This window comes from Microtus pennsylvanicus, chromosome X (assembly GCF_037038515.1).
Source record: "Microtus pennsylvanicus isolate mMicPen1 chromosome X, mMicPen1.hap1, whole genome shotgun sequence".
Taxonomy (NCBI): Eukaryota; Metazoa; Chordata; class Mammalia; order Rodentia; family Cricetidae; genus Microtus; species Microtus pennsylvanicus.
In genome coordinates, this window is record NC_134601.1 from 19,490,420 (window position 1) to 19,506,358 (window position 15,939).

At 46.4% G+C, this 15,939-nt stretch overlaps 2 protein-coding genes and 1 non-coding gene across 5 annotated transcripts in view; 2 read left to right on the forward strand and 1 right to left on the reverse strand.

Moving 5' to 3' along the window:
- The first annotated feature begins 8,852 nt into the window (after positions 1-8,852).
- Positions 8,853-11,031, forward strand: Rpl10 (ribosomal protein L10). The gene is made up of 7 exons (XM_075956631.1): positions 8,853-8,882; positions 8,975-9,020; positions 9,691-9,749; positions 9,834-9,941; positions 10,085-10,223; positions 10,564-10,726; positions 10,814-11,031. The coding sequence occupies exons 2-7, from the start codon at positions 8,998-9,000 to the stop codon at positions 10,964-10,966; spliced, it is 645 nt and encodes a 214-aa protein (XP_075812746.1). The 5' UTR covers positions 8,853-8,882; positions 8,975-8,997; the 3' UTR covers positions 10,967-11,031.
- Positions 10,383-10,517, forward strand: LOC142841864 (small nucleolar RNA SNORA70). The gene has a single exon (XR_012909123.1). It is a non-coding gene; the product is annotated as a small nucleolar RNA SNORA70 (small nucleolar RNA).
- A 78-nt stretch (positions 11,032-11,109) lies between the features above and the next one.
- Dnase1l1 (deoxyribonuclease 1 like 1) overlaps positions 11,110-15,939 on the reverse strand; it is a 72,222-nt gene continuing 67,392 nt past the window's right edge. The window contains exons 2-8 of one of the 3 annotated variants that reach the window (XM_075956623.1): positions 14,640-14,944; positions 14,276-14,364; positions 13,922-14,008; positions 12,730-12,830; positions 12,471-12,583; positions 12,142-12,390; positions 11,110-12,021 (exon numbers count right to left, since the gene is read on the reverse strand). In XM_075956623.1, the coding sequence (XP_075812738.1) occupies positions 11,899-12,021; positions 12,142-12,390; positions 12,471-12,583; positions 12,730-12,830; positions 13,922-14,008; positions 14,276-14,364; positions 14,640-14,792 (915 nt within the window). In that variant the 5' untranslated portion in view covers positions 14,793-14,944 and the 3' untranslated portion in view covers positions 11,110-11,898. Of the gene's footprint in view, positions 12,022-12,141; positions 12,391-12,470; positions 12,584-12,729; positions 12,831-13,921; positions 14,009-14,275; positions 14,365-14,639; positions 14,945-15,939 lie in introns of those variants that run through there. The other 2 variants (XM_075956622.1, XM_075956624.1) reach the window with 2 other exon arrangements.

Below are 15,939 nucleotides of genomic sequence, written 5' to 3' on the forward strand. Positions count from 1 at the left end.
GGTTTTTCGAGACAGGGTTTCTCTGTGGTTTTGGAGCCTGTCGTGGAACTAGCTCTTGTAGACCAGGCTGGTCTCAAACTCACAGAGATCCGCCTGCCTCTGCCTCCCAAGTGCTGGGATTAAAGGTGTGCGCCCGGCTCCAAGACTTTTTTTTTTCTTTTTTATTCTTTTTTTTTTTTTTGTTTTTTGAGACAGGGTTTCTCTGTAGCTTTGGTGCCTGTCCTGGAACTAGCTCTTGTAGAACAGGCTGGCCTCGAACTCACAGAGATCCGCCTGCCTCTGCCTCCCGAGTGCTGGGATTAAAGGCTTGCGCCACCAACGCCCCGCTTTTTTTTTTTTTTGATTTTTTGAGACAAGGTTTCTCCGTAGCTTTTGGTTCCTGTCCTGGCACTAGCTCTTGTAGACCAGGCTAGCCTCGAACTCACAGAGATCCACCTGCCTCTGCCTCCCGAGTGCTGGGATTAAAGGCGTGCACCACCACCACCCGGCTCCAAGACTTTTTTTAAAGTGTGTTTATTTAAAAAAAAAGTAGCATGATGGCACATACCTTTAATCTCAGCACTCAGGAGGCAGAGGCAGGCAGATCTCTGAGTTCCATATTAGCCTGATCTACATATTTATTGAGTTTCAGGACAGCTAGAGCTACATAGGGAAAATGTCTCAAAAAAGGTGTGCTTATTTCTGTATCTTTTATATATGAGTGCTCTGTCTGCATGTCACAAGAGAGTATCAGATTCAATTATAGATGGTGGTGACTCACCATTCGTGTACTGGGAATGAACTCAGGAACTCTAAGAAAAACCAGTGTTCTTAACCTCTGAGCCATCTCTCTTTAAGACAATAATTAAGGGGTTGGGGATTTTGCTCAGTGGTAGAACACTTGCCAAGCAAGCACAAGGACCTAAATTTGGTCCTTAGCTATGGAAAAATAAACATAGGATGGGGATGTAGTTGGTAGAGTGCTTGCCTAGTATGCATGAAGCCCTAGTTTGGATCCCCAGCACTACATTAGCTTAGTGTAGTGGTTCACAGGGTGATCACAACATTCCAGAGATAAAGTCATAAGAATCAGAACTGCAAGGTCATTCTCAGGTATATTAGTGAATCCTAGTCCAGCCTAGGGTGCTTAGGAGACAGTCTCAGAAAAAGAATTGATGCAGAAAAACATGAGCCAGCTAGATATGGTGGTATGGTGCATGCAATCCCAGCATTCTAGATGTGGAAATGGGGGTGGCAAGGTAGAGGCCAGACTGGGCAACTCAATGAGACTGTTGTGCAATGCTTCCCCCAAGAAGGATGAGTTATGAGCTGTGTATCAGGTTTTCTTTTAGACCACCCACCAACCAGCTCCCAAACCATGACATGGAGACTTCTTATTAGTTATGAATGCTTGGCCTTATCTTATGCTTCTTATTAACTCTTTCTTACATCTTATATTAGCCCGTTATTCTTGTCTGGGTTTTTAATTTTCTCTATTTCTGTATATCTTTTTTTTTTTATTTCTGTATATCTTTTCTTTCCTTCTTACTCCGTGGCTTGCTGTGTAACTGAGTGACTGGCCCCTGGAGTCCTCTCCTTCTCTTCTTGTTCCTCCACTTCCTATAATGTTGTTCTCTTTCTATTTATTCTCTTTATTTTATGTGCATTGGTGTGAGGATGTTGGATCCCCTAAAACTGGAGTTACAGACAGTTGTGAGCTGCCATGTGGGTGCTGAACCCCAGTCCTCTGGAAGAGCAGCCAGTGCTCTTAACTGCTGAGCCATTGCTTCAACCCCCATCAGGTGTTTGAGACGGGCAAAGAATCACAGCTTCACAGAGTTAAACAAATGTAGCATAAAAGAATACAACACATCTTTGCATCATTAAAACAAATGTTCCACAGTATAAACAAATGTAACACATCTTAAAATAATATTCCACAACAGGGTTCAGTTCACAGCACCTACATGGCTGCTCATAACTATCTGTTACTTCCATTCCAGGGAATCTGATGGTCTCTTCTGACCTCCACAGGGACTAGGCATGTACATAGTGCATATATATGCAGGCAAACATTTATGCGCATAAAAATTAAAATAATAAAAAGGGTTCCTGGGGACTTTGAGCCTTCTTTAAGACTCTCTAGCAACCTGCCTGGGCTCCTCTCAAATTCCTGAGGCCTCTCATTTTACTTTGGTCCTCAGCCTCCAAGGCTTCTACGAGCTATGAGGTTCCAACTCCATGCCTCATTGAATCTTAAGGGTTCTGGTGCCTCAGAAAAGCACATGAGTACCCAGACATGAACTAAGCGTTGGGCCACCGACTTGTGATAACTTTATAGACCTCCAAGTGAAATAAAGGCTGCCAGCTCTGTAGAGCTCCAGAACCCACTCTCCAATACCTGAGTGGCAGCTGTGACTCTAACCCCTAAAAGTTTCCAAGGGTTCAGTTTACCAGTGGTCAAGACTTTTGAGGGATCTAAGACTTCTACACACACAAACACACCCCTCCCCACCCTCAGGACTCCAGTAGCTGATGGAGAGAGCAGGGTGTAGTTGCTCAAGTGTCAACAAGAGACTGTGCCAGACACTGATCAGCTTCCCAGTTCTCTCCCTCTATGACCATGAAAGAACAACCTATGCAAGTACGATGTGTATACAATCACCATGACTGTGTGCTAGACCCTGATGACCAGGGAAGAGTCTAACAGCTAGTGGAGGACATAGCAGAATTGATAGTGGGGGAAGACGTCCAGGAAGGTCTGTACACTGTAGAGCAAGGCAAGCACAGTGTACATCTGATGGAGTGAACATATAAGAGAGGGTTAGCCGGGCTGGAGAGATGGCTCAGCGGTTAAAAGCACTGACTGCTCTTCCAGAGGTCCTGAGTTCAATTCCCAGCAACCACATGGTGGCTCACAACCACCTATAATGAGATTTGGTGCCCTCTTCTGGCCTACAGGCAGGATACTTGACTGACTGACTGACTGAATGAATAATAAATAAATAAATCTTTTTTTAAAAAAAAAGAGAGAGAGGGTTAGCCAAAGGGTTGTTCTGCCTGACTTCTACATGACAAAACCAGAAGAATCTGCGACAGTGACAATTTGGCATCTGTTAATTTGTTTTAGATAGGGTCTCATGAACCTCAAGCTAGCCTTAAACACATTGTATAGCCAAGAATGATCTAGAATTCCTGTTTTTCCTGATTCAATTTTTCAAGTACTGGGACTACAGATGTGTGTCAAAATACTGAGAATATTAAGTGCTGGGGATGGCGTCCAGGGCTTTATGTCTGCTAGGCAAGAACTATAAAAATTGGGCCACATCCTGAGTTACCAGGATTTCTTCTGAAAGGAACCCAATGGTTGGCAGGCAATGGGACACTTAGAAAGGACAAAAATGGGACTAGATCATCACTTTTTACTTACTTTTTGTGCTGGATCCATACTTTTTTTTGTGTGGGGGGTGTTTCGAGACAGGGTTTCTCTGTAGCTTTGGAACCAGTCCCGGAACTAGCTCTTGTGGACCAGGCTGGCCTTGAACTCACAGAGATCTGCCTGCCTCTGCCTCCCAAGTGCTGTGATTAAAGGCGTGCACCACCACTGCCCGGCACTGGATCCAGACTTTCTAAACCTAGTACTAGCTTCATGGTCTGAGGATATCTGTTCACAGAAGGCACTGCCCAAGGGGCAGGCAGACACAACTAAATACACTCCTTCACTTCGTCCATTGTATTACTGTTAAACAGCCAGGATAGAGAGGAGGGCCCAACATTCTAGGAGTCTCCAGAAGCTGCCCACCTGGACAGGGGAAGAGAGGTATCAAAGGCAAGTCCAAGGAGGTACAGCACTAACAAGCAGTTGACACAGCTTCCCCCTCTACATAGCTATGTGGTGATACTTTGTGCTGTAACAGATGAAGCTTGCCTGAGGATCAGAGTGTGGAGCTAGTCACATTAGTTAGCCATAGAGGCTGGGCAGTGGTGGTGCACACCATTGATCCCAGTACTCGAGAGACAAGAGGCAGACGGAGCTGTGTGAGTTCAAGGCCACCCTGGGCAACTAGAGATTGACTTAGTCTAAAAGAGAAACAGCCAAGTGGTGGTGGCTCACACCTTTAATCCCAGCACTAAGGAGGAAGTGATATGGCTGGGCAGAGAAAGGAATAGAAGACGGGAGGAGACAAGCTCAGGATTCAGTCTGAGGTTTCATAGAGATGGCGTTCAGTCTGAGTACTTGTAGGAACAGGATCGCCCCTTTGGTCTGAGGATTCAGTAGAGGTAAGAACTAGTGGCTGGCTGCTCTGCTTCTCTGAGCTTTCAGCATTAATCCTATATCTGACTAAGGGTTTTATTATTAAGACCAATACTATCCATGCTACATAGCTAGGACTCTGCATCCTGGGACAACCCCTGCTCCCTAATCACCCAGAGAGAGTCTCTTAACCAGTCCTGGCACCAGTTCTTCCTACACAGGCCCACCTTTACATCCTCTTCTCAAGCCAAGGCCTGGCAGTTACTCAGGGGAGCCACTGACCACCAAGGCTGAGTTGAGTTAAGCAGGGGTCCCCGTCTCCATGTCTCTACATCAGACACAGGGGGCTGAGATGCCTGGGGCTGTAGACAGGGCAGAAGATGCCTGACTGGGGATGGGACTGGCTTCTGAGGACACCTGGTGAGAGGCTCCAGGCAGTGAACTGGAAGATACCTAGCCGGGGAGGCAAAAGGAAAAGAGATGGGTGCTCCATCCCAGCCGGGAGCCAGGCATATGGCACCTGCAAGTATGCCTATCATCCTTAATGGATCCTTTTAAAAAGAATTAACTGTTTTATGTGTATTAAGTGTCTGCCTGCATGGATTTGGTGCCTACAAAAGCGAGAAGAGGGCATTTGATTGCCTGTGTCTGGAACTAGAGATAGTTACGAGCTACCATAACATGGATGCTGGGAACCAGTCAATTCCGGGTCTTGGGGAAGAACAGCAAGTCACAGCTGGACTGTCTCTCCAGTCCTATGCCTACCATTCTTTTTTTAATATTTATTTATTTATTATTTATACAGTATTCTGTCTGATTGTATGCCTGCAGGCCAGAAGAGGGCACCAGACCTCATTACAGATGGTTGTGAGCCACCATGTGGTTGCTGGGAATTGAACTCAGGACCTTTGGAAGAGCAGGCAATGCTCTTAACCGCTGAGCCATCTCTCCAGCCCCCAATGCCTACCATTCTTGACAGACCCAGCCACTCAGGAAATAAATACAGGAGGTCCCACAGGCTACCAGAAGAGGCAGGCAGGGTGCACAGTTGTGTCCACCTCAGCTGGTTCTGCAAGTCAGCCAGGCTGCATGGCCTAGAGTCTGCAGTGGGGTGGCGATACCTAACCACAACAGAGTCCATGCCCTGGCTCTGTTGGCCAACAGGTACGAGAAGCCAAAAGGTCAAGGGCCCATGGCCATAGCCTCCCACAGCCTGACCTCCCTTCCACCCAGTGACACCAAGAAGGGGACCAGGGGCTGATTGGCTCCAGCTGAAAGCAGGGCCCATAGACTGCAAGTTCAGGCTGGACTCAGGGCAGGGCAACGCAGCGCAGCGGGCAGGCCCAGCTGACCATTCCTCCTCCCTTAGTCAGCCTGACAGCCCGGACACTCTGCTCAACCCCCCCACCCCCATAAGGCAAGGGGGACAATGCCTTCAGTAGAGCTCCCCTCGGCAGTGGGGGCCACAGCACCTGTACTCCACCAAGAACTGGCCAGCAGTCTCTTGGGCTTCTAGAGAGCTGGCCCAGGCCAAGGGGACAGGGTGGGAAAAGAGCAGAGGGTACAAGCAGCAGGTGACTGTGGGAATAACCCACAGAGGCCACAGACAAGACAGCTGCCGGGCAGGGATGAGGGCTGCAGACATCAGTGGAGGAGCAGCTTCAGACATGCATGTGGTGTGCTTACATGTATACTGTAAAGCACTCATACACATAAAAATAACTGGCTGAGTGTGGTGGCACACGCCTTCAATCCCAACACCCTGGAAACTTAGGCAGGTGGATGCTGTGAGATGGAGGCTAGTCTGACATACATAGCTTCAAGCCAGCCAGGGTAACACAGATCTTTTCTCAAAAATGTTCAATTGAAAAAGCGACCGAGGACTGGAGAGATGGCTCAGAGGTTAAGGGCACTCCCTGCTCTTCCAGAGGACCCGAGTTCAATTCCCAATAACCACATGGTGGCTCACAGCCATCTGGAATGAGACCTGGTGCCCTCTTCTGGCCTGCATGCATACATGGAGATATAATACTGTATACATAATAAATAAACAAATCAATCTTAAAAAAGAGGGCTGGGCGGTGGTGGCGCATGCCTTTAATCCCAGCACTCGGGAGGCAGAGGCAGGCAGATCTCTGTGAATTTGAGACCAGCCTGGTCTACAAGAGCTAGTTCCAGGGGCTGGAGAGATGGCTCAGAGGTTAAGAGCATTGCCTGCTCTTCCAAAGGTCCTGAGTTCAATTCCCAGCAACCACATGGTGGCTCACAACCATCTGTAATGAGGTCTGATGCCCTCTTCTGGCCTGCAGAGATACATGCAGACAGAATATTGTATACATAATAAATAAATAAATATTTAAAAAAAAAAGAGCTAGTTCTTGGACAGGCTCCAAAGCCACAGAGAAATCCTGTCTCGAAAAACCAAAAAAAAAGATGCCAAAATAAATACGTAAATGTCTAAAATAAACAAATAAATCAAAAAATAAACAAAGTGTTGGAGAAGTGTCATTATTTAAAAAAAAAAAAAGAGCTAGTTCCAGGACAGGCTCCAAAACCACAGAGAAATCCTGTCTCGAAAAAACAAAAAAGAAAAAAAAAGATGCCAAAATAAATACGTAAATGTTTAAAATAAACAAATAAATCAAAAAATAAACAAAGTGTTGGAGAAGTGTCATTCATGTAGAAGTCACTAATCTTGAGGGCTGGAGAGATGGCTCAGAGGTGAAGAGCACTGACTGCTCTTCTGGGGTCCTGAGTTCAATTCCCAGCAACTCCACATGATGGCTCACACCCATCTATAATGAGATCTGGTGCCCAGAACACTGTATACATAATAAATAAATCTTTAAATAGATACTAACCTTGACGTTACCTGCTGCACAGCAGTTGGGAATCAGCAAAGGGCAGTCCATCCCGAGAAAGCCTAAAGCAATGAAAGCCCAGAGGGAGTTGGAGAAGAATGACAAGTGAAAAGGGAAAAGGTCGACTACCTGTAGGTGACTCTGGGAGATATCTCTTCCCACAGTGGTAAGATGCTAGGTTCAGTCAGGGTGTGGTGGCATATGCCTTTAATTCCAGTACTGTGGAAGCAGAAGCTGGTAGCTGTGTGAGTTTAATGACAGCTTGGTCAGGCCAGCCAAGGCCACAAATAGTGAGAACTATCTCAAGAAGAAAGAAAGAAAAAAAGAGAGAGAGAGAGAGAGGGAGGGAGGGAGGGAGGGAGGAAGGAAGGAAGAAAGGAAGGGAGGAAGGAAGGAAGGAAAAAAGAAAGATTCTCATTTATCCCCCTCCAGCTAAAGAACCAGCCACCTCCACAACTGCACAAATATCAATCAGGGAAAGGACTGACTGGACACAGCTGTCTTCAGGGGATAGATGTCAATGTTTGAGAATGGACTACTGTGCAGAAGCCTACAGGAACTCAGGGAAGCAATTTGGGAGAGGCAGAGGAAACCTACTAGTTCTGGGCTGGAACTGGGACTCCTAAGCATGTTGGGACAAGCTGGGCCTGTGTACTCAAAAGCTGCACTGAGAACTGTAGGGACAGAAGGCTCCTAGTTCCTACCTTTACTTCTAGAAAAGGCAATGGCTTTCTTACAGTTACTGTCCCTATCATGTGTCCCCCCCCCCCAGGTGACACTAGAGCCAGGAACTCAGAGTCTCAATGATTGATAGCCAGTCATGTGCTCCTGGGTCAGAACAGTATTCTCCTAGTGTCTCCCTGGATAGTAACCTTGTATGGGAAAGCAGTCAGTGGTTAGCTGCCAATCCTCCTAGACACACCCAAATGTACGTCTTGAACTCGTCATAGTGAAAGAAATGGTGTGCTACACTTTTTTTCTTTTGGAACCTTCAGCAAAGGAGTTCTGATGCCTCTACTGGGGCATGGCCCCAAGGCCCTCTAAATGGAAGTAGTGGTCAAAGACAGTTTACAATCTCCTTGGGAACACAAGTTATCTTCCCCGTGAGTTTAGAGTGAGTGGGGAGAGAGCCCAATTAGCGATGACGACCGCAGTCACCTACGGAGGCTTTTAGTTGGCCTGTTGAGAGCAACCAAGCACCTATCATGGTGCTCTTTGTGGGCTCTTCGGTGTAGGTAGAAGCGTTGTGGGTGGGTCTCCGGCTCCAACCTCCCTGCTGACAAAGGAACACAGAGTCCCAAGCATGGCGCTTTGCGCCGTTTCCTGTAGCCTTGAGGAAAACCAGAACCAGTGATGATCTGCAGCCCCATAAAGTAGAGAAAGAACATCTGCATGACAGCCCAGTTTCACTGAAAAAAAAAACTCCTTTTTTCAAGTCTTAGTATGTTGTTAGAATATTAGTTACAGCAAAGTCTGCGAACGACTCCCCGCCCAAAATGGCCAAACGGAAGCTGGTTTCTCTTGCCTATGTGTCGAAACCCCATTCGCTAACGTGCAGCTCCCAATTCCGGTGTCCAGTCATCAACGCGTTCTGCGTAAGTTTAGGGCTGGCCTTGTACACATGCGCAAAGCGTCATTGCATCTATGATCCTGGCGTCTGATAGAGTGTCGACACCACCCAATGGCTGGGACTCTATGGTTACTCGCTGGAAGATAGGCCGCCTATATAAGGCATGTGCAGGCGTGGGAGCCTCTCTTTTCCTCCGGCGCGGTGACTGAGTTGTCTGGTTAGTGTGTTCTCGGTTCTTTCAGCGTTCGTTTTTGGGACTCTTAGATTTATTTTTGCGTCTCTCTTCTTACTTTGGCCATTTCATTACAGCTACCGACGGTCCTATTGTCATCATGGGTCGCCGCCCCGCCCGGTGGTGAGTGCTAAATCTATATATTATTTTTCTACTGTAAATACGGGGAAATGGTTACATTTCTTCCCAAAGACATTTCTTTGGGGTGGACCCTCCGCCACTCAGCGACCCTGAACTAAAAACTGACCCCAGGGGTTCTTTTAATAGCTTACTGGGAGCTTTGTCTTTTCAAGCTTGTGAGAGGGTTGACTCAAGACTAGTTTAAAACGCTTGTGTAAAACTATAAGCATGTGCGTATGCATCCAATCTTCTGTCTCTCGAGTAAACTTTATCATACAGATTCCCATGCCCTTTGGGTGACTTCTGTATCCATCTTTGTTATTTCTCGGCCTTGTGCATTGTGGTTTTAACCGGACACCAAGGGCCGGCCAAGAGGTTGTAGGCGCCACCTAGCCGCATGCCTGCAGAGGGCGCCATATTCTCTTCACGTGGTTGAGGCGGGTTTTATGTCACATGCTCAGAAGACTTAAGAAATTGTGCTTTCTCACCCTATTCTGATTAGGGGGGATACTGGTGCTTAGTTTCTGTCTTATGTGGCAGGTTGTTTAATATTACCTTAGAGTCGGTTTCTGGTAATGGAGACTGAATTCACAGTTGGTCTTGTCCCTTTCTCACTATTAAGCCTTGCAGTATTTAGTTGCTACATCTAATCACACTTGACTTCATCCTGCAGTTACCGGTATTGTAAGAACAAGCCGTACCCAAAGTCTCGCTTCTGCCGAGGTGTCCCTGGTAAGTACTTACAAACTTGGAAGTTGGATCTGTGGTGCTGTCTTATTTCTTACTCCGTGGGCAGTTAATATCACGTGTTTTCAGATGCTAAAATCCGCATCTTTGACTTGGGACGGAAGAAGGCAAAAGTTGATGAATTCCCGCTTTGTGGCCACATGGTGTCAGATGAATATGAACAACTCTCTTCCGAAGGTGAGATCCCTTTTGTTGATCGACTTTTCCTGTGTAGACATTAATCTGAGATTTTTCTGCGTGGTTTATTCTACTAACGACCTCCATCCCCAGTCCTGCCTCTACACTATCCTGTTTTAAGTGCTGTATTTGTCCCCACTCAGCTCTGGAGGCTGCCCGTATTTGTGCGAACAAATACATGGTAAAGAGTTGTGGCAAGGATGGCTTTCATATTCGAGTGAGGCTTCACCCCTTTCATGTCATCCGAATCAACAAGATGTTGTCCTGTGCTGGGGCTGACAGGTAAGGTTTGCACCCTTTCTCATGATCCGGCCTTAATGTTGGCTTTGTTTCAGCAGTCAAGGTAGATGGGCTGGAAAGATGGCTTGGTTCTGGCTAGGGGCACTTGATTCATGTAGAAGACTCGTATTCCAAATGACTATTTGGGGGATTTTTTTTTTTTTGCAACTAATTAAGCCGACCAGGTTCCTTTCCCCTTGGGGCCCTGGTGTGCAATGGTTGCAAACAGCAGCCTCCTTGGTAGTGTACGCAGCCTGTTGCCTGTATGGGTTGCCCTAAGGGACCTTGGAGACAATTTTCTGGCACTTATTCAAGTCTGATCTCAATGCTGTCTCCAATGTAGGCTCCAGACAGGCATGCGTGGTGCCTTTGGGAAGCCCCAGGGCACAGTGGCCAGGGTTCACATTGGCCAGGTCATCATGTCCATCCGCACTAAGCTGCAGAATAAGGAACATGTGATTGAGGCTCTTCGTAGAGCCAAGTTCAAATTCCCTGGCCGCCAGAAGGTGAGTGATATTCATGTCTGCTTTTTATTTTATCAGTTCAGAGACTGATCCTTGTCACTGAGTAATTTTTTGTTTTCTATCTCCTAGATCCACATCTCAAAGAAATGGGGCTTTACTAAGTTTAATGCAGATGAATTTGAAGACATGGTTGCTGAGAAGCGACTCATTCCTGATGGCTGTGGGGTCAAATATATTCCTAATCGTGGTCCCCTGGACAAGTGGCGAGCCCTACACTCCTGAGGGCTTTCATGGTGCTCTCCTGTACCCTACCAAATCATGTTCAGTAATAAATCTCACATCCAGTCTGCTTATGTATTTGTATTGATTCTTAAGTCCATGGGGTTTGGTTAAACAGGGCAAAGTAGTGGACTGAACATACAAAGTTAAGATTGGTGATTTTATTTGTATATTTTGCTTGATATCCCTGACAGCCATATAGTAAGTATATGAATACAGAGTAAGTGAACCATACAATGGATATGTGGCCCAGAGACAAGGCTGGCCCATGTAGTTTAGCCATTTGAGAAACAGGATTGGTTATGTCTAAAAATTTTTGAAACGAACCTAGAGTAAATAGTGCTATGAACAGTTCTTTATCTACCAGAGATTTTTGTATGAGTTCACATCTGAGTTTTCTTTAGTGTGAGCTCTTTTTTTTTTTCGGTTTTTCGAGACAGGGTTTCTCTGTTAGCTTTGGAGTCTGTCCTAGAACTAGCTCTTGTAGACCAGGCTGGCCTCAAACTCAGAGATCCACCTGCCTCCTGAGTGCTGGGATTAAAGGCGTGCGCCACCACCGCCCGGCTCATGAGCTCATTTTCTATAACGTTTCTAGGACACTTAGTCTTCCTATCTGGCTCTTGATGTCAGTTGCATAAATCTTTTAGGCATAGTCTGAGTTCTTAGCCCATTTCTAGTCCTGGAACCTCCTTTGTGCACCTGACTACCTGAGTTAGAGTTGCATATAGTGACAAGTCCTATTTCAAAAGGAATCAACCCCAGGGCATTGGATATACTAGGTAAAAACACTGCCAGCCCTTTCTTCCTCTTGAAATAGCAAGCAGCAGAAAGCCTACATAAATACAGAAGGAAAAGCTGTATTTGAGGCCGTGCTTTAGCTCCATGTCAGTGTCCTAGTCAAGTCAGTGGTCATCTGAAAGGAAGTGTCAAGCCACCTAGCCCAGCTGAGATGGCAAAAGTAACAGCAGCAGCAGAATAGCCCAACTGAAGGGTTGGATGCCCTGAGCTGCCTTGCTCAGCTCCACCTCCACAGGATAATGGTCACTGATTCTGAGAGCCTGGGGAGGGATAGCAAAATGGAGGTGTCAGTGCTTGAGATTGAGGGGCTTTCCTGTCAACTTCCCTCCACAATTCTGCCCTTAGCCATTGTGTAACTCTTGCCAACCCAATTTTTCTACCTCTTCCTCAGTCAGCTGAAAGCTCCTGGGGAAGTTGAAGGGGGCTGCAGCCCTCAGCAGTGTCTGACATCCCTGCCCATGCATCACAATTCGGTCATAAGTACAGTTGGTGCTGGCTCTCACTGTAGTGTCCTCCCCATCAGAAATCACCCAGTGGAAGCCTGCTTTAGTCCGCAGTAGCAGGCTGTTGAGACGCTTTTTAGTCAGTGATGCACAGTCAGCATTGAAGTCTCCAAGCAGGATCACATCCTAAAGATAAAAACAAGCAGTTGGGTTTTGCCCCAGTAAAGTCCCACCATCCCCTCTTCTGTGCAAGCTATCACCCCTACCTCATTTTGCCAGCGTTGGGAGACATCCAGAAACACATCATATAGGGCATTCAGCTCCTTCTCAACATCCTTGGGAGTAGTGTGGAGTGGAACCAGAACCACATTTGGAAGGACTGCAAAGTCCAGGAAACTAAGGCTGCCACAGCTGCCAGCCTTTCTCACACACATCCACTTCTGTTTCCCCTTAGGAACAAACCCACAGGAGAGCCAGCCACACCCACTCCTGTTTCCATGTACCAGGTCCACCTTTCCCGCTTACTTTTGCTAGGAAGAGTAAACTGGGCCACAAATGGTTCTCTGGCGAAAACATCATCTGTGTCATTGTACTGGTAAGAACTCAGGACCTGTGTCTTGTCAGACCTGGGAAAACCAAGGGGCAGGAAGTAGTGGCCCCACATCTTATGCAAAACAGCAAAGCTTGTCAAAGAGGAACACTCTTGGTTCCTTGTTCTGCCAGTTTCATGTGGGCACAACCTTTTTTTTCTAGAACTTGTGGTTTTTCGTTTTTCTTTTTTAAAAATATTTTTTTAAGGCAGGATCTATCATGTAGTCCCAGCTGTCCTGGAACTCTAGATCAGGCTAACCTTGAACTCACAGAGATCCCTCTGTCTCTGCCTCTGAGTGCTGGAATTAAAGGTGTGTGCCACCACTTCTAGGTTAGAGGTTTGGTTTTTTTTTTTTTTTTTTGGTTTTTCGAGACAGGGTTTCTCTGTGGCTTTGGAGCCTGTCCTGGAACTAGCTCTGTAGACCAGGCTGGTCTCGAACTCACAGAGATCCGCCTACCTCTGCCTCCCGAGTGCTGGGATTAAAGGCGTGCGCCACCATCGCCCGGCTTTAGAGTTTTTCTTTTTATCACCGGGGATAAATGTGTACCCTGCCACCGAGTTATGCCTCCGGCTCCCTGGAAGTGTTTTTAAGATTTATTTAATGTGTATGAGTGTTTTGCTTGCATGTATGTTTGTGCACCATGGGTCTGCAGAGGCCAGAAGAAGGTGTCCCATCCCCTGGAACTGAAGTTAATGATGGTTGTGTGCTGTTGTGTGAGTGTTGGGAATAAAACAATAATCTTCTGAAAGAGCAGCAAGTGCTCTTAAGGCACTGAACCATCTCTCCAGCTCTACCTAGAACTTTCATGAGATTTTTTTTTTTTTTTTTTGGTTTTTCGAGACAGGGTTTCTCTGTGGTTTTGGAGCCTGTCCTGGAACTAGCTCTTGTAGACCAGGCTGGTCTCGAACTCACAGAGATCCACCTGCCTCTGCCTCCCAAGTGCTGGTATTAAAGGCGTGCACCACCACCGCCCGGCTCATGAGATTTTTTTTGAGATCCATTTTCATTATTGCCCATTTGGTCTTGAAATCATGGACTCAAGCAAATAGGCTAGCTGGGTCTTCAGAACACCAGGACCAGATAGAATTGTCTTTATGAAGATAGAATTAAAACCCTGTACTCACCGGTAGATATACACATACTTCTCCTTGTATGTGCTACGCCCCAGTAGGGAGCTGTTTAGGAAGCTGTAACTCCTGGAACCCTCAAATCTGCCAGAATAAGAACTCAGAGTTAGGGGCCCTTGAGGCTCTGGGTGGAACCCCGATTAGATTGGCAGGATCCTTCTTTTTTAATTTGTTTTATTAGGTACAGGGTTCTGCCTGCATACATGTATACCTGCATGACAGACTAGGGCACCAGATTTCATTATAGATGGTTGTGAGATACCATGTGGTTGCTGGGAACTGAACTCAGGACCTCTGGAAGTGCTCTTAACCTCTGAGCTATGTCTCCAGTCAGACAAGACCCTTCTTTACCTATTAAGTTCTTGAAGCAGAAGGGAGACAGTTTTCTGGGAAGAATCCACCACCTCCTGAAGAACCGTGATATCACATCGGGCCAGGATCTGCAGGGAATGAGGGATACCAACCCAATTAAGAGGGGTTGACATATATAAAGACCAGAGTAGCAGAAGACAGAAGGACTAGGAGGAACCCAGAAAAACAAAGAGCATCATTCCATTATACCTTCCTCTTTAGAGGAAGAGATTGGTAATTAAATGATAGTTGAAAGGTACTTTTCACATTTCCTGATGCCCCTTCCTTTTTAGTGCATGTCCCTGGTCAGGCAGAGCTAAGGGCCTTAGGGACACAGATTTCTGCAACAATGAACTTAACTTACCTGAACTAAGGTATCCATCACTGACTTCTTGGCCAACTTGGGCTGTGCCAGTCTCTGGGCATTGAAGGCACAGATACGAAAGGATTCAGCCCCACCAGCCAGAAGGATGAGCAGGAGAGACAAAACAAGGCCATGCATGGCCATATGTGGCATCAGGAGTCTTCCAAAGGAATCCAGGTTGTCCAGAGTGCATTGGCACTGTAGCTGATCTCAGCTAATTGGTACTCTTCCTGCTACTGGCCCTGAATGTTTCTTGCATCTCTTCCTGGGAAGTGTTTCAACTTCTGTACACTAGGCTTGAATACCTGATAAGATATATGTGGTAGTGCATAAAATTTTCTAGGCATGGTAGAGAAGCACTCTGTCATTTAGCATTTCTCCAGTCCTGAGACCCCGTCTTTCAAAAAACAAAAACAAGGCTAGGTGTGGTGGCATACTCCTATAATTCCAGCATCTGGGAAATGAAGGTAAGAAGATCATAAGTTTGAGGCCAGCTTGAGTTATATAATGATACCCTGCTTCAAAACACAAGCACAAGCCATGGGTAGTGGTGAAATGCCTTTAATTCCAGCACTCAGGAAGCAGAGGTAGGCATATCTCTGTGAGTTTGAGGCTAGCCTGGTCTATAGAGTGAGTTCCAGGATAGTCAGAACTACACAGAGAAACCCTGTCTGAAAAAAAAAAAGCAAACCATAAGCATAGCCACCATAAGCAAGGCCCACCTTCTGGATCTGAAGAAATTTATGGACAAGAAATTATCATTGGCCGGGGGAAGGGGAGTGGCATACACATTTAATCCCAGCACTTGGAAGACAGACAGGCAGATCTCTGTGAGTTCGAAGCCATCCTGGTCTACAGAGCTAGCTAGTTCCAGGACAGCTAGGACTGTTACACAGAGAAACCCTGTCTCGAAAAACCAAATAAATAAAATGTAAAAGGGGGGGGGGCTGGAGAGATGGCTCAGCAGTTAAGAACACTGGCTGGCCAGGCACTGGTGGTACACACCTTTATTCCCAGCACTCGAGAGGCAGAGGCAGGTAGATCTCTGTGAGTTCGAGGCCAGCCTGGTTGACAAGAGCTAGTTCCAAGATAGGCTCCAAAGCTACAGAGAAACCCTGTCTCAAAACACCACACACAAAAAAGTACACTGGCTGCTCTTCTAGAGGTTCCAGGTTCGATTCTCAGCACCCACAACTGTCTGTAACTCCAGTTCCAGGGGATCTGACACCCTCACACCAATGCACATAAAATAAAGTTAAATAAATTTAAAAAAACAAAAAAGAATTATTGAAGCTAAATA